Here is a 19,260-nt window from a genome sequence, read left to right as displayed (position 1 = left end):
GATATTTTCTGATCTGCCTATTTCAGTTTATGATTTCCTATTTCATGATTTCCCCATTTCTATTTTCTATCTAAGTACCTATACTCAAAACCTCCTAACTACCCTTACCTCCTTCAATTTCTGGCCAAATTAAACCAACAAATTTAGTCAGTTCCACCTTGGAAATATTAGTTGTTTCCATTGATACCATATTAATGCAATCTTACTGCTTCAATATTAGATTGATGCAATGATCTGACATTTCCCCTACTCTCATCCCTTTATTTACCTGATACACCTTGAGATGGATGCATTCCTAAACTGCTTTTGATTACACAAATTCTCCATTCAAAAACTTTCAAGGGCTCCCTTCCTGCTTACAGAACTAAGTTCAAATCCACCTGTGTAAGAGGCAATGTCATAGTAGAGTACAGACTTCAACAGCAGATATTTAGGCTTCTGTTCTCCATCACTATGGACACGACCATGTACAAAAACTAAAACTCTTCTAACATTCAGCTCTCCTCTCTGTTAAGAAGAATAATCCAATTCATTTTTTTTAATCCACTGAGCATCTCCAATTTCTTCAGCAGTGTTCTAGAACTAGAGATACTGCACTTAACAAAACAGATGAGATCCCTGCCCTAATGGAACTTACATTTTAGTGAGCCTACATATGTTCCTCAGAATAACTGCAATAAATGAGACCATACATGTAAACTTCAAAATAGTGCCCATCACATGGAAGAATACCAATGACTGTATATCAAATGAATACTGTGTGAAGATATATAGTTATAAATTATTTGAAGATTAGAGCCAGGAAAAAAATTTATACTAAAGCTACTCACAGCAATTACATACTTTTAATATAATATTTGTATTACATCTTTGTTAATATTATATAGCTTCCTCTAGTTGCTTTCCTTTTAGTCAGGGTACATACAATGGGCAAGAGCATGGACCTTCAAGTCAGACAGTTTGGGTTTAATTTCTGGCTCTATCCCACTTACTAGACATGTAACCCCGGGCAAGGTACTGAGTATTATGAACCTTGGTTTCCTCATTTGTAAAATGAAATAAAAAGAGCATCATTTAGAGACTTATTATGAATATTAAATTTTCTATTTTTAACTTTTTTGTGGTGCAAGGGATCAAACCCAGGGCCTCAGGCAAGTATGTGCTCTACCACTGACTTATATCCCCAACCTCATTATGAATATTAATTAGGTGGATATAAGAAATGTAGAACAAAGAATGCCTCACTCATTTTTATATGTATATAAGCATTAGCTATTTCTTAAAATAATTATTTTAAACCAGATAAATTTAGATGGTTCATTTTATGTTAATCAAATACCAGAACACACAACTATATTAACATTTTATATCTGTGTGTGTGTGTGTGTGTGTGTGTGTGTGTGCGCGCGCGCGCGCGCATGTATATTTTTTTTTTCCCTGCAGTTCCAAGAGTCAAACTCAGGGCCTTATACTTGCCAGACAAGCACTCTACCACTGATCTACAACCCAGCCCAGTAACTAAGAATTTAATATAGATCCAAAGGACTTAATGGAAATGGAAATAGTGAACAGGAAAAAGTATTAAGTTCTAAATCTCCATCTGCGTCTTACTAATTATGACTATGTAGAACAAATCATCTAACTTCTGTTGGTCTGCAAATTCACACATCAATGAAATGTTTACAAAAATTATTGCAGGAAGCAAAAAACTGAATGGGCAATATAACTTAAATATGTCTACAAGTTAAAACTTAAATAATCTTATAAAATGTCACTAAGTTGGCATTTTTCTAGAAGGATACATTGAAATTATAATGTTATGGATAATAAGAATGTAATGGGCACAATTCCATGTTTCTAAGATAGCTATACTCATTTTATATGGACTTCCAATAGTAAAGATAAACGTTTATTCTATGAGACCATAAAAACTTTATGCACTAATATGTACTAATAACCTAGTTATATGATAATAATATTCAGTTATATATTACTATTTATAGTGTGCAAAGAATACTTTGTCAGTTAAGAAAATATGAATAATATTATGATATAAAAATCTGAGAAAATCTAACACCCCAGAGGACAAAACCCTAAAAAGAGAAAAGATAAAGATACTAGCAAAGTACATTTATACACACACATAATTCCAGCAAATGTACTGTTCAAACAAATTATATAATTTTCAGATTTGGGATATAACTCAGTGATAGAGTACTTGCCTAGCATGGGTGAGGCTGTAGGTTCAACTGCAGAATGGAATAAAAAAAGAAATTTTCATCAAAAATTAATGATTCTAAAAATGGGTATTACCAGGCTGAGGCAGTAGGATCACAAGGTAGAGGACATCCTGGTAATATAATGAGACCCTGTCTCAAAATAAAATAAAGGCTGAGGATATAATTTAGTAGTAGAGCACATGCCTAGCAAGTGTGAGGCCCTGGGTTCAATCCCCAATACCATAAAAATAAATACATTGGTGTCCCTTTATCCTTTATATAAGTGTTACAAGATTGGTAATTTCAGAAAACAGCAAAATTGTTTTATATTGAAAATAAACAAAAAATATAAAATTAAAAGTAATGCATTCAGATTTCATATAAACTTAGCAAGTAGAGATATAGGATTGACATTATCATTAATCAAAAGCATTTGTGTGTCTAGTACATCCTATATTTTTCAAAGTCCTTTATAAGCACTAATTGGATTTACAGTACAGCTGCCCATTTTGTATTTGGGATTTTGTAAGTAATGAGATTAAACAAGTAACACAACTAGACCTTAAAAGTGTGTATCCCAAATCATGGTTCAGGGCTACTTTTACTTCTTTATTCTGAGTCTCTAACTCATCTATTACAGTCACCACTGTCACTGAACTCACACTGTTTCTCTTTGGATTTGCTAAGCAATGGCAAAAAGGCTCTTACTACCCATGTATAATAAAGACCGTGAACAGAAATGAAGTCAGGAAACAAGGGATTCTCAGGAGATAAGTGTGTTGACAGAGCAAGAAATGAGTCCAAAGGCCTCAGGACTACCTGTGACTTAATGGATAATAACAGGAATAAAGTTATTATTTTTCCTGAGTTTCAGTTTCTACGAACACTGAGAGAAGTTGTGACAAGAAGGGTATGTGAAAAATTTTACTCTAAGAGGAGAAAAAGTCCTCATATCTAAAGAAGCATAAATACCTTACCATTATTGATAATACCTTCACATGTATTTTAGAATGCCAAACAACTTTAATGAATCTTTTTCATATCCTTAAATGTTAAGTATTTCATAAAGTTTTAAAAATTTTAAGTATTATTCAACCATACTCAAGTATCTTACTGAGTTTATCAAAATACCAAAGAAAGGAAGATTCTAATTTTTGCTCCTGACATGTTACTAAGGCAACTGAAAAAATCCTAACTAGTCATTTACCTCTAGTCTCACTAAAATTCACTCAGATAAGTAACACAAAGTAACACAATGTTTTAACATGCAAAGAAATATAATCTTGCTTTTTTTTTTTTATTTCCTTTGCAGTTCTGGGGATCAAACCCAGGGCCTCACTCATGCACAATTATAGCTCAAGCACTATGCGGAACCCCCAATCTTTAGTCTTGCATTTTATAAATCTTTTATTTACGAATTAAAAATATTTCTTGAAACCCATAAAGTGAGAAAGAAATTGCTTGGTTTTTGTTTTTATTTTAGTTTTTCTTACAAGTGATTTAATCATACAATGTTAATCCTGCAGTAATTTTTAAAATATGATTTCAAAAAACTACTATAAATAAAACTACATACAAAAAATAGCCCAAATTTTATTTTATTACATATGCATATAAACCTGAACAAAAGAAAATTGCTTTCAATATATCTAAAAGAAATATGAAATATTTCTGAGAAGGATAATAAGTTCTGTCTCATTGATAGAGGAAGCCTCACTAACATTTAGAGCAAGACTCACCTCCTTACTTTATATTATGAAATAGAAAAATATAACGTATTGGCTGGGTATGATGGCCCATACTTGTAATTTCAGCAACTCCGGAGGCTGAGGCAGAAGGATCCTAAGTTTGAAGCCAGCCTCAGCAATTTAGCAAGCCCCTAAGTAACTTATGGAGACCCTGACTCAAAATGCAATTAAAATGGCTGGGGATGTGGCTCAATGGTAAAGTGCCTCTGGGTTCAATCCCCAATACAATAAATAAATAAATAAATAAATAAATAAATAAATCATGTACTAAATTAAATTTACTAAGTATGCTTTACAAAGCATTATGCTCTGCAAATTCAGTTTTTTTAAAATATTTTTTTAGTTTTCAGTGGACCTTTATTTTATTTATTTATTTATATGCAGTGTTGAGAACTGAACCCCATGCCTCACACATGCTAGGCAAGTGCTCTACCACTGAGCCACAGCCTCTTAGTTCTATTTTTTTATAGCTTTATTTTATTCCTTTATTTATTTATATTTATGTGGTGCTGGAGGATTGAACCCAGGTCCTTACATATGCCTGGCAAGTACTCTACCACTGAAATACAACCCCAGTCCCAGTTCAGTTCTATTTTGAGATTTTAGACAATTACTTATATTTAAAAGAAAAAGAAAAAAAAAATTCTAGAATGAGAGAATAAAGAAACCATATTAATCAGCTCAATTTAGCCATTTCATAACATATGTTTGAAAATTTTATACTATCAATAAATATATGTGATTTTTTATCTAAAAATAATAAAAACTGAAAAAAATTATAATATGCAGATTTTAATAATAATAACAAATAACAATTCAAATAAATCAAAATTCATGTGCAAAGCATACAAAGAGAAAACTAACTTTCTTGGCTTGTACTCCAGTAGACTGATTCTAAAAAGCTGTGATAAGCATTTTAAAAACAAAATTTGCAATAAAAATAAACACAGACATATAACCTAAAAACTTGAGGTAGCTATAATGGATAGCATGGAAAAAAATACAAATTAATATAAAATAAGAGCTCATAGGGTATCCATAGAGCTGTGGTAAAAGTCTGGAACTGCCAAATGGTGGCTGGGTTGTTTATTTGATTTTCATTCCCAAGGACCTAGACAATCATTATGGCTGCAGAATCATTCTTCCAAAACTGAATTGGATTAAATCTTCTTTTATAATACTATATTTCTTTACAAACAAATATATTGTACATATATTTCTTTGTACAAAAGACCAAGAGACATTAGTCCTCTTATTTCCCTAAGATAAATACTCAGAGAAGTAGAAGTTTTTATTCTTTTTGTGGTGCTGGGGATTGAAATCAGGGCCTCATGCATGCTAGGCTAGTGCACTATCACAGAACTACAATTCCAGCTCAGAAGTAGGGTTATTTTTACAATGAAACTGAGATCATGCTTTAAAATCTTTGAAAACAATTTTCTAAGAATTTCCCTATGATGTTATATATTCTTCAAGGGAAAAAGTCTAAATTTGCTCTTGGAAATTTAAAAATTCTAGCCTTAATTTTGTTAATAATACCCTATACTTAACACAAGCAGGCAGTTAATATATAGCTTAAAGGTCAGTATAAATTACTGTTGATAAAAGTGGGTGAAACCACTTATCACTCACTATATAATCTATATGTTTCTACTTTAATGCTGTATTTCATAAAGCAATAAGTCCACCATAAAACTTTGTACTTTACTCAAAGGCCTTATCTAAACACATGCATTACGTGTCCCTTCCTAGATTTCAATCAGTGAAAACCCACTAGGCAGTATGAGCAACTATAACACCAACCAATCATTCTGAACTTCACTATCAACTGAGCTGAAGGCTCATTTAGCATGTTATTGGAAATTAAGCAGTCTTAAGGCTAGGTAACGAAGAAACTGGCTGTCATTTCACCGTTTTTCTGTTTTGTTTTTATAAGCAAAAATATTAAGGGCTATAAGAGAACTTTTCTTCTGCAAATTACTGGAATAAGAATAAGGTAAGAGACTGCTTCATATTTGTTTACTAAATTTAATTTGAGAACACAATAAAATTTGGGAGGGAAGCATTCTTTACTTAATCTAATCCTACAATTAGGTTTTAAAGGTAACAGGAAATAATTTTGGAGAAAATTTTAGTTAATTAACAAAAATTTCTACCAAAGTGTCATTATTATTGTAAATCTGAAATTAAGACAGATAAACTCAAATTGGAAATTCCTTGACAGTTTCTATAAATTTCTCACAATTTCCAGAAGTCAACGTCCTAAATGCTTAAGTTCAGTTTCCTAACTGCATAAGTTAGCTATGCTATTAATAGCAGTAAATTGATTACAATCATGGTATTTATAGTATTAAGTTGATAACAATCATGTGAAATACTGAAAAAAAATCAGTCAACTTTTTTCCTGCCCACAGAGCCAATGTTTCTGATTTTTTATATTAAAAATTATTGTTTTTATTAACTAGAAACTGATTTTAATCTAAGTCATAATGATATTATATTGCAGATGCAGAAAATGACCAATGACAGAACTGAAATCATTTCTTGATAAAATACAAATGAATATAAAATGCTAATAAAACCATTAACTCAAATCAGAATCAAACATCAGTTTCAAACCAAATCAGTCTCTGAACTCATTTAGAACATAAATTTAAAAATTTATTTTGGGAAAAAAATACACTTACAGATAATATATACATTTTCATCAAGAAAGTTAGAGAAGGGATGGGGGTGCAATTCTGCAGTAGAGTTTTTGCCTGGCAGGTGCCAAGCCCTGCTGCACCTCAGCACCACAGAAGGAAAAAAACCAACAGAAGGAACCTTTGGATCCACTGAGTGGGATTATCAAGTGTAACAGCAACTCCATGTGGACTGTGTATGAATTTCCAGTGGAGATGCTGTTACTTTTGATGGTCACCAACTTGCTACAATACAAAGGCATAAGAATATAACACTGTGATTACTTGATTCTCCTTCACTTAAGGAGGAAAAATGATAATCTTTCTCTTCTATAAAACTGACAAAATAACTAAGAATGAATGTCAACTGTCTTAAGTTCAAGTGTAATGTCAAAATGGAAGAGGATCTGAGTCATCATTAAGAAATGGTGTACAGGAAAATGACCTATGAATTGACAGACAGTATGACTAAGTTTGTCTGTCACTTCTGTAGGCCAATATTCTGTATGTCTCTTCTACTTCAAAATTAGAAATCAACTAATACCATGGAAGCAACACAGAGATCTTTAATAGATACAGAGATCTTTAACACAACCATGTAAATGTATTAACAAATAAAAATGTAAATGATAAAAAAAAAACTTGTTTGTGTTTTTCTGACGAAGTTCACATTTCACCTACTTAATCAACAATCAATCAACAACCAATCTCCAGCACCAAAAGATAACAAATACACAAACAAAAAAAAAGTATTCAATATGTGCCTACAGATGACTTAAAAAAAAAAAAACCTTTAACACTGAAAAAAAAATGCCACTTCAAATATATGCAATCATGGAAGTACTGTTAAAGAAATAATGATAATATTGACAATGAAAAGTATAACCTTTTCACAAAAAATTGAGAGACAAGGTAGGGACATTCAAATCTACATCTACAGTCTCAACACTCCTCTTTTATTTCTTGGCCTCTATTCCCTCAAATTCTTCACTGGGTACTCAATTGATTAAATGTATAAAAACTTACAAATGTATTCAAACTCTTTACTTAGGCTATAACATAATTTAGCCATATTAAAACATTACTCAAAGAAAATGAAAACCTAGAATGTATTCCCCAAAGGAATGATAAATATTCCCTGTCCCACATCTGCTAACAGGGAGGCCAGGTAAGGTGGCACACACCTGTAATCCCAGCAGTTTGGGAGGCTGAGGCAGGAGGATCACAAGTTTGAGGCCAAACTCAGCAACTTACCAAGATTGTGCCTCAAAATAAAAATAAAAAGTTCTGGGGATGTAGTTCACTGGTAAAGTAATTCCTAACGTAAAATTACATTTTAGGCTCCCCAACTAAATAGTGGGGATCTTTGGATCCCCAACACTTTAAACTAGCACAATAAATTCTCATAGAACAGAGCTTTCTTTCTAATTATCAATACTGGAACAAATCTAGTTTTTGTTTTATATGTTGAAATATGAATCCTTTGGAAATTTATATTTCATTTACCCAAAATATTGCTATTTTATAATATCTTGTTTAAAATATATAAGAAGCTGGGCGTAGTGGCTCATGTCTGTTATCCCAGCTACGCTAGAGGCTGAGGCAGGAGGACTGCAAGTTCAAGGTCATCTTCAGCAACTTACCAAGGCCTTAAGCAACTTGGCAAGACCCTGTCTCAAAAAAATAAATAAATAAAAAGAGCTGGGGATGTAGCTCAGTGGTTAAGCACCTCTGGGTTCAATACCCAGTGCCTGAAAAATAAATAAATGAAAAATATATGAGAATCTCAATAGTTTACACTATTTTTTTCCATTACTGAAAAGAACACAATTCACTTTAAAACAACAAAAAATTATCATAAAAAGTTCTACCTGTTGATCAAGTATTCATCTTTTGTCTTATGATGAAATACAGGAATTGGAACTCCCCAAACTCTTTGCCTGGATATACACCAATACGGACGCCTGTCCATCATGTCAACCATGGCATTCAGTGTTGCTCCTGGAATAAACTTCACTGTCTTTAACAATTCCTGCAATTGATTCATAAATCAAGACTAATGAGAGAGAGCAGAATAAATTTTTCTACAACTGTCATTATTTTTCCTTATGCAGTGGTTCCTTTTGGATGTTGGCTGTCATTCACATCCCCTCGACACTCCCCAAACCAAACACAACAAAAAACTAACGATTTCAGAGCAAATGAGGCAAAACAAAAACAGAGTCACCAAAGTCTTATTAATTATTATCAAGAGCAGACTTAATCTTTGAAGGATGTAACAAGAGACTTTATATCAATTTCCAATTTACACCAACTCTAGATCAAAACTGGTAACAAGCCTGGGCATGGAAAAGACACACCTATTAACAGAGGCACAAAAAGAACTATGAATGAATAATAACTGGAGGCTGAGGTGGGAGGATCATGAACACACAAGTTTGATACCAGCCTGGGCAATGTAGGGAGACTCCATTTCAAAAACAAAGAAAACTGGTAATAAAAGGTTTAGTACAAGTATTACATATACTTCATAAACTATAGTTAAAAATCAATGCAAACTTGAGTTTAATCATTTTTGTAAGCACTTTAAAAATAAGCTACTGTCCTAGGTTGACAAACAAGGATTATAATATAGCTTGATTATACACAGCAAGGTTTACAATGCTGAAAACACTTTCCTCAAAATATCAGTTACTTCCTATTTATTTACCATCCTTTGAAAACTCCCCCTTTCTTTATTTCCTCAAAAAGTTGTCAACTACCTGCATTTGATTGTATTTGTCAATTACCAAAAGATCAATTGAACAGCATAAATGGTTATTAATCCCCTAAAAAAAGTCAAAATATGCTAACTTAAACTCTTCATTTAAAAAAAGCTTTTTTTGCACTAGGCACAGTGGCATATACCTGGAATCCCAGTGGCTAGGGAGGCTGAAGCAGGAGGATTGTGAGTTCAAAGCCAGCCTCGACAAAAGCTAGGCACCAAGCAACTCAGTGAGACTCTCTCTCTCTCTCTCTCTCTCTCTCTCTCTCTCTCTTTTTTTGTGGTACAAGTGTTTTGAACTCAGGGTCTTGTGCATGAGAGGCAAGCACTCTACCAGCTGAGCTATACCCCAGCAAGAAACCCTGTCTCTAAATAAAACAGAAAATACCCTTGGGGTATTTACTGGGGATGTGCCTGGTGATCAGGTGCCACTGAATTCAATCCCCAGTACCCCCAAAATAAAGCATTTGCTAAGCAGGTTTAAATAGCTTCTTTTCTAAACTGAATTCTCTTACCACAAAAACCTTTTGGAGCAACACCACTTCTGTAATTCAATTTGACTAATACTTGGTTTTGAAAGCCAAGAAATGTGAATACTGACTGGGTTACTGGATTTTGTTAAGGACTTTCTGAAGGTGGTATAATAGCATTGGATTTATGGGGGTTTTTTGGTACTGGAAATTGAAACCAAGGGTACTTAACTCCTGAACTACCTCCCCAGCACCACCCCCCTTTTTTCTTTTGAAGTAGATTCTCACTAAATTGTGCAGGACCTTACTAAGTTGCTGAAGCTGGCCTTGAACTTGGGATTCTCCTGCCTCAGCCTCCCAAGTTGCTAGAATTACAAGCATGCACCAGAGCACCCAGTTTAGAATTATGCTTTAAGGAATGTTTATCTTTCAGATGTACATGGTGAAATATTGCCTGAAAAAAATGATGCCTGGTATTTGCCTCAAAATAATCCAGTGGTTTTGGGGAAAAGGTAGGTGGGGTAAGAGGGAAAAAAACTGGCCAAAAATTGATTATTGTTGAAGCTGGATGATGGAAATGTGGCAACAGATGACTCTACTTTTGCAACTTCTACAAAAAGCTACTGAAAATAGTCTGTAAAAAAAGTTTTGGGGGCTGTGGCTGTGGCTCAGTGGTAGAGCACTTGCCTTTCATGGGTAAGGCACTGGGTTTGATCCTCAGCACCACATAAAAATAAATAAAGATACTGTGTCCATCTACAATTTAAAAAATATATTAAAAAAAATGGGGGCTGGGTAATCACAGAAACCTGGGAGGCTGAAGTAGGAAAATCTCAAGTTAAAGTCCAGTCTCAGGAATTTAGCAAGACCCCGTCTCAAAATTAAAAAAATAAAAGGTATAGGGATGTAGCTCAGTGGTACCTTGCCTCTGGATTCAATCCCTAGTGTAGTACTACCAAAAAAAAAAAAAACTGGGCTTAAACATCTTATATCAGATTTAGATCTTCCTCAACCAAAAAGTTATTTAGAGCTGGAAGTTACAAATGTTAATGTTTTTAAAAGTAAGGAAGATAGGCTTCAGAAAGGAATGAAAAAATAAGGACCCCAAACTGTCAACCCAACAAATGAACCAGCTAATTCCAGTAGTAGCTTATTTGTAAACTATATAGCAAAATATCTGTATATTCAGTCTAGTTAACAAATATATAATTTGTGCTCTTTCATTCAATAGAATCAAATTTTTTGTGAAAGATACACACGTATGCTCACACATACACACAAATACACAACACATACACCAGTATACACACAGATACATATGTATGTTAAATGAAAGAGCTCAAACACATATTAAATAACTAGAATACCAGTTATAAAATATTTGTTAATTCAAAGCTACAACTCCTTCAATGGATTTGCTAGTTCAATCTTAAGGAAACAAAGTGTTTACAAAGAATTTTATTGAATGCCTATTATATGTCAAACACTGTTCTGGAAACTTTTGCTCACTTACTCTATAATGTGGGATTCTCACCTTGATGTCAATGAAGAGGGTATAGAACTGAATTTCTAGGGGGTTAAAAATGTGTTAAACTCAGTTCTGTCCTAATTCTATGCTACTTTCACTATATGGGGCAGGAAAAGTGAATCAGCAAATCATTGAACCTCTTCAAGCTTTTTTCCCACATATGCATAATGAAAGAATAAAACCCAAGGTCTTTTCAGACCTTCCTAACTCTACAATGCTAGGGAAACAAATTACAAAAGCAACAATACCATCTACTCCAAAACCCCACCTCCTCACCCTTACATGCAATCCTTTGATATGGTGAGAAAGATAAACCCAACCCCTTATAATAGAATGCATTTTATACCTTGGCTGTAGTCTTTAGATCTGTGATATTTATAAACCACTGTTTGCTGGCACGAATAACCACTGGTTTCTTAGTCCTCCAGTCATAGGGATAGCTGTGTATCAGTTTTTCCTCTTTCAACAAATTCTTTGAAGTTTTAAGCAGCTTTATGACTAGGACAAAAAAAAAAAAAGAGAGATTAGACATAATGAAGAAGTACTATGAAAATCCTAATAGTATTCTAAACTAATGAAAAGTATTAAGTCTGGGGCTGGGGCTGGGGCTGTAGCTCAGTGACAGTGCTTGTCTAGCATGTGTGAGACACTGGGTTCAACCTTCAGCTCTATATAAAGATAAAATAAAGGCATTCTGTCCATCTACAAATACAAAAAAAAATTTTAAGAAAAAGTATTAAGTCTAGTCCAATAGATACTATTTCCCAGGGATCAAAGACATAATCTGCATATCTCCTTGCAAAGAATAGCAGGGGCTGTAAAACCTTAATCAGGCTCTAAATTATGCTATTCCCACAACTCTTCACTTCAAAGGAAAGATGAACAGATATACTTAAGAATTCTAAATTTAAAACTCAGAGCCTATCTATCATACTATAAATTTTAAAATGTTCTCTAGGTTATCCAGAAGAAAGCATGTCTGATGGGTTAAGCTCTGTCTATCCTCATTTCTATGCATGTGACCTTACTTGCAATTCAATTTTTATAGATGTAACTAAATTAAGATGAGGGCACAATGGATTAGACTGGGCCCTAAATCCAATGACTGGTGTCTTTAAGAGGAGAAGATACACAGAGAGACACACAAAAGCTGAAAGTGGCCATGTGACAACAGAAGTGGAGAGTGCAGTGATGTGACCATAGATTAAGGCATGCCAAGGACTCCAGGGGCCAGCAGAAGCTAGGAAGAGGCAAGTAAGGATTCTTTCATAGAACTTTCAGGAGAAATATAGTCCTATCAAAATCTTGATTTTGGACATCTACTCTCCAGAATTTAGAGAATAATTAGTTGTTTTAAGCCACCAAATTTATGACAATTTGTTATTACAGCCCAAGAAAAGTAATATGCAAGGTCTAATTCACCCTCATGTTAATGTGTACATTGAAAGCTTTCACAGCAATGGTCTCTGATTCCGTGAAGGCAGAAAGAGAATTCCAGACTGGTGGAGTCCTACGATTCTAAAATATAAACCAAATAACCAGCTCAGTTATTTGCAAGAGTTACAAAAGGAGCGGGAAATGTCTGATTTATAGCCAACATCTAGCCCCAAGCTTGATATTATCCTTCCACAAAAGTCACACAGCTGATCATTACCTTTGTAGCCCTAAAATAACATCACTCCCAATTGTCTGAATTTGCTTAAAAAGTAGAGCAGCTCTGAAGCAAAAGATGAAAAAGCCCTGAACTCATTTTAAACTATATGGTTAAACAAAATAAAATTATTTTGTTTTGGCAGAAAGCAAGCAAAGGTTACTGCTGGCTGCTTTTCAGAAAATATGTCACTATGTTATCAACAGGTACAGTACTTACCCACATCAGTTCCCTCTTCAAGGACAGCTTTCTTGTGAAGTTCAGGACCTGCTTCGGCTGTGAAAATCCCACCTTCGTCCACCAAACAATCCTACAAATCCATTTGAACAATTAAAGCATCTTATGACAATCTCTGGCAAAACAATACACATAAAACATCTCAATACAGACTATACTTTCTCTACATTGAAAATTTGGGTACACTTATTCAATCAATAGAAATTTGTGAATTTTATATATTTAAATCACCAAAGGCAAAATATATTATTAAAGCATATACCTAAAGTATAATAACAAAAAGTAACAAAATATACTAAAACATCTTAACTGGTCTCTATTATTTAGAGTTGAATGGCAGTGTACATAGTTGTTCGCTTTGAGACTTGGCTTTTAACTAAGTGGAAAAATCTGCTCAGTGATAGAAGTACATAAAATACATTTAGAGAAGATTTTTAAGTTAAAAAAAAAAAAAAACCCAAACTGTCCTTTACAATTACTAAGTAAAATCTACTTGCCATTTTCTAGGAACTGAGAGTAATTTATCTGTGACTTAATACCTGAAAAAAAGTACTGTGGGCTGGGTTCCAGACCACCACAATAAAGCAGGATCAACTATAAAACCAGTCACATAAAATATTTGGTTTCTCAGTGCACAGAAAAGTTATGTTTATTTTATGGCAGGATATTAAGAGTACAACTGCATTATGTCTAAAAATGCAATGTACATACCTTAATTAAAAATACTTTACACTAAAAAATGCTAATAACCATCTGAGCTATTGAGAAAATAATGCCAATATATTTGTTTGACACAGAGTTGCCAGAAACTTTCAATTTGTAAAATATGAAATATCTAGCTGGGCACAGTGGTGCATGCCTATAATACCAGCAGTTCTGGAGGCTGGGGCAGGAGGATCGTTGAGTTCAAAGCCAACCTCAGCAACTGACGCTAAACAACTCAATGAGACTCTGTCTCTAAATAAAATACAAACTAGGGTTGGTGAATGTGGTTTAGTGGTTGAGTGCCCCTGGGTTCAAACCCTAGTATCAAAAAAAATGCAATATCTGTGAAGTGCAATAAAGTAAAGCACAATATAATGAGGTCTGTGCATATTCAAAGTGTCCCCACATAGTATATATTCTTCAGTTCTAATTATATTTTGATTTCATGTTAATTCTGAATTATTGAAACTTTAGGATACTACATAAACCTAGGCATTTCACAACCTAATTATGTTGACCAAAATTATTATTATCAAGAAATAAAGATGTTAGGATTTATCACTTTGATTCTATAAGAATAATAATTAAAAAGAAAAGAGAGAAGAGTACCATTGGCAGGTTGTGCTGAGAGGCGACACTATAATCTTCCATACCATGAGCTGGGGCTGTGTGAACCAATCCTGTTCCTTTTGCCATGGTCACATGAGTTGCAGGTAAAAGAGGAGAGACTTTATCAGGAATTAAAGGATGACTACAAGTACCATTTTTCAAATCTGCACCTGTGGGGAAAGAAAACCACTATTAAGAATGATTTTATATTATGATATTAGAAGAAAAGGAAAAAATTCAGGTACAGAAAATGCATTTCTTGTGATGGTGTTTGGTGAGTTTTGGTTCTAAGGGTACCAAATAGGAAGCCAAAGTTGTCAAAAACTGTATATTTTGACAAGAAAAAGGTTTTTTTTGTCTTCTGATCTACAAGTACCTAAGTAAATATGCTTCATGTATTTCTTTTACATTTTTATGCAGTCTGTTATGCACTGTTGTTTCAGATGTGCAATAATTCGCACCATGGTTTATTCCCAAATATGCCTTAAGCAGAACAAATGTGTTTTTTTTCTATATAGTTCCCTGCCTTAATAAATATGTAATATATACTTAAGCAAACCTCTATTTTGTATATTTCTAAACTGCAAAGAAAAAAAAATGAACATTTTGTAGAGTTTGTATTTTGCATACTCAAAGTGAGAATTAAGTTTTAAAAAAACCTATAATATTTTATCTGGAAAAAAAAAGAATGGTTTTATATGAAATTCTATCTCTGTAAGTTTAGCAACAACACATCAGGTTAAAGGGCAAAATCTAGGATGAGACTGGCTGGGCTCAAACCCTGGCTGGCTTCCCTTTTACTACTTTTTGACCTTTAGGATTCTATCAAATACAGATGATTATGGTTCCTACCTCAGCAGGCTGTTGTGAGGACAACGTTATTAATACATTTTAAATGTTTGATGCACTTAGTATAACACCTATCACACAATAAATATTCAAATATTTTAGCAATTTTATCTATTGTTACCTATTATAACAGGTATTCAAAAGAGTCCAAGGAAATTTCTCAAAGTTATATAAAATTATGTAAATTTTGTAAGAAAAAGAAATTCTAGATCAACAGATAGATGACCTGTTCTGACACTGTCTCTGTGGAAAACCATTGCTGTTGCTTTCCTAATGTTGCTCTAAAAAGGTAAAAGATTATAAATAATACATGATAGTCACTGGGCACCCAGTAAGCAACTTCTTCACAATACTACTACAAAATAGGTAATACTATGCTCAATTTTCAAATGAGAAAATAATTTCAGAAAACATACACGATATGTCTGAGATCACATGATTTCTAAATGATTAGACCCAAATTTCAAGGTAAGTCTAACTACAACTTTGATGTTCTATATAAGTCTAGCTTCCCTTAATAATATATCATAGGGATGGAAACGTGGTAGAGGGCTTGCATAGCATGCATGAGGCCCTGAGTTCAATCCCAGCACCACAAAAAAGAACAAAAAGCCCATACTCATCATCTATTAATTTTCTATACCTTTACTGTCTAAGTTCCATAATCTAATCTCTTTTGTATGTTCTAAAAATAACAGATTTACCAAAGGATTGATAACTTAGTTCTACTGAATAAGTCTGTTCACTTCAAAGTCTACTCTTTCAAAGTTAATGAAACTTCAATGACCTTTACTTCCCAGATCTTTCCCACAAGTAATTCTTCATTTCCAACTAAATATACTTTTTTTTAATATATATATATATATATATATATATATATATATATATATATATATTTAGTTTTTTTTTCTTTTTTCCTGCGGACACAACATCTTTGTTTGTAATGTGGTGTTGAGGATCAAACCCGGGCCGCACGCATGCCAGGGAAGCGCGCTACCGCTTGAGCCACATCCCCAGCCCCCTTACTTTTTTTTTTTTTTTTTTTTAATTGGGAATTAAGCCCAGGGATGTTTTATGACCCAGCACACTCCTCCCCTTTTTATGAATTGGGTTCTTGCCTACATACTGAGGCTGGGTTACAAATTGTAATCCTCTTGCCTTAGCCTCCCAAGTCACTAGGATTACAGGCATGCACCAATGTGCCCGGCAATAATAACTTTAAAAAAAAATCTATCCCTGTAGAGAAATTTCTCCACCTTTCATGATGTTTTTTTCCTACCATATAGCAGCCAAAACTATGTAATCCATTGACACCACTAAAAGAACAATAAAATCTTTTAATAATCTGTTGTTTAACTTCATTTTGAGTAAAACAGTACCTATTATTGTACTAAAAGGTTTATTCCCTTAAAATTAATGACAATAAACACTCTTTCTGGGGGGAAAATAATCATAAGCTCTCCTTCCAGTTCAACTTGGCTGGCTTGGTATTTTATTCCCAGAAAAATCATTTGCAAACTTTAATACTTCAGGATGCATTTCTTCCAAATAATCCATAATGATACTAAAGAAGAAACTGTTAACACTAATTTCTAGAGAAATCTGCTCTAGTCATCACTTTGATTCCTTTCTATAAGTTAGTTTCATAAGACCAGTCGATGACCTTATGCTATCCTATTTAGGTACTTTTACTATGATAATCAGAGGCTTGGGAAAAGCAAATTTAATGAAGTTTATGCCTACACTATTGTATATACTACTTAATATTATCCCACAAACACCCCCCTCCAAAAAAAACCTCAAAGTAATTATTAAGAATAGTTCACATTTTCTTGGAAAGAAATTATCCAACACAAATTATTCTATTTAAGCTGTTCAACATGCCTACTATTTTAATACTTATTTTGTCAGGAACAAGATGGATATATAATACTATGACATGGAGTAACTCAAATGGCAACCCAAAAAATCTCTGCAAAGTAAAATTTGAAATACTTTTGCAATCTAGACAAATGATCTCTACATTTAACCTTAATACTTTCAAAAATCTTGTAATTTTTCAGCATCTGTGGTAATATCTACCTTGTCAGTGAAGTCTGTAATATTGTGTACACTTTAAAAAGATTGAGAAAAGGTATGGAGTAAAGAACATTCAGGATCCTCTGACTTATCTTTGCACCAAAAATAATTGAATGGTCTTACACATTCTGTAGCTCCCTTCCTGCCTTTGTTATAAAGCCCTTTAATTTTGTTAAGTTGCTTATTCTTCTAATCAGCTTGCATCTGAACTGATGAATATAGAGACTTTATTATTTAGCTAAGAAAATTAAGAGAATAATGGGTACTAATATTTAACACATAATCAGTATAAACTATCTTCTAAAAATGCAGAAGTCACGTTTATTTCAATGCATGATGAGGAATGTCCAAAAAAAGTAGTGAGCTCAAATCAACCCAATATTTTGATTAGTGTGATGGTCAGAAAATCAATAAATTTTCACCTGAAAACGTTGAAATAACCTCAAATGTTGTTTCCAAAGTAGAAGCAACAGATGATACTTTATCTGCAGCCAGTATGTAGAGGTCTCCAGAAGTGGAACATTTCACAACAGCATACCTAACAGAGAATTTTAGAAAAAAAATTACTAATAATGAAGGGAAAAAAAACCCAGCACTGATAACATTTTTATTTCTAATATCAGTTTAGAATAATGGATTTCAAGATTAGAAACCATTATTTTCAAGATACTCCATACTTTATAAATGTTTTGTTTTCCAAAAAAAGCTGGAAATATGGTCTTAAAAGGAATCTCCTAAAGCTTCACAAAATCTATATGATCATAATAACTGAGTTATAATTCACTAGATTTTAAGAGGACAATGAGGATAAAATAAATTTAACATAATTTTAAATGACAGAATGAATCCTACTTGTGGATAACAAAAACTGCAATATACCCACTTTGACTCTGGCATATAGCAAATAGCCTGATTGGCTGGAATTGTCCAAGGCTGGGTGGTCCAGACTAAAAAACTAACAGGAGATGAATCACCTGTGACAATAAAGTTGTAAATATGTTAGCAAATATTATTATTTCATAACTTATAATTCTATATAAATTAAATCAATGAAGAAATCTTACTTATAAGAGATGCCAATTTAGGAGGTGGTTTCAAGAGAGGGAATTTTACATATATTGAACGACTGACATGCTCAGGATTATATTCAAGTTCTGCTTCAGCCAAAGCAGTCCTAAGATTTAAAAAAGTTAAACATGAATATTTGGAAGCTTCACAAATTCATCCTCTTTAATTATGAAAGAACACATGTATACCTTGATGAGGGAGACCAAAACACAGGTTTGTAAGAGCGATAAACCAAACCCTACAAAAGACAAAGATATTATACTAATGCTGAAATTCTGTAATATATATTTTTAATACACTGAAAGAAAAAAAAATACTTCATTACCTTATCATACATTTGATAAAAAATTCTCAACTGTTTGGCCTCATAGTTTCTATCAAATGTATAGTAGCAATTATCCCAATCTGCCATTATTCCCCAACGAATAAATGCTGATTTCTGTTTCTCAATGGCTGCTTTCGCAAATGACCTAGCTAAAAGAGAAAAAAAAAAAAAAAAAGACAAGAAAAAGTGTTTGAAAAACCAGTGATAATTCTTAGGCATGTGGCTCTCTAAATGCAGATGTTATACAGTTTAGAATAAAAAAAAAATTCTTACAGGAAAATTATTTGAAGAAGTTCAAAGATACAAGTTCTAAAATTAACTGGAGTT

General features: G+C 33.2%; 1 protein-coding gene across 1 annotated transcript in view; it reads right to left on the bottom strand.

The window, feature by feature from the left end:
- Iars2 (isoleucyl-tRNA synthetase 2, mitochondrial) overlaps window positions 1-19,260 on the bottom strand; it is a 53,578-nt gene that overhangs the window by 20,281 nt on the left and 14,037 nt on the right. The window contains exons 4-12 of the mRNA XM_005335862.3: window positions 18,934-19,082; window positions 18,797-18,846; window positions 18,605-18,714; window positions 18,424-18,514; window positions 17,963-18,078; window positions 14,613-14,782; window positions 13,281-13,371; window positions 11,757-11,908; window positions 8,520-8,680 (exon numbers count right to left, since the gene is read on the bottom strand). Coding sequence (XP_005335919.2) covers window positions 8,520-8,680; window positions 11,757-11,908; window positions 13,281-13,371; window positions 14,613-14,782; window positions 17,963-18,078; window positions 18,424-18,514; window positions 18,605-18,714; window positions 18,797-18,846; window positions 18,934-19,082 — 1,090 coding nt within the window. The remainder of the gene's footprint in view (window positions 1-8,519; window positions 8,681-11,756; window positions 11,909-13,280; window positions 13,372-14,612; window positions 14,783-17,962; window positions 18,079-18,423; window positions 18,515-18,604; window positions 18,715-18,796; window positions 18,847-18,933; window positions 19,083-19,260) is intronic.

Source organism: Ictidomys tridecemlineatus, chromosome 10 (genome assembly GCF_052094955.1).
Source record: "Ictidomys tridecemlineatus isolate mIctTri1 chromosome 10, mIctTri1.hap1, whole genome shotgun sequence".
In the NCBI taxonomy this organism is placed as follows: Eukaryota; Metazoa; Chordata; class Mammalia; order Rodentia; family Sciuridae; genus Ictidomys; species Ictidomys tridecemlineatus.
The sequence above is the reverse complement of the archived record's forward strand: the minus strand, read 5'-3'. Positions and strand labels throughout refer to the sequence as shown.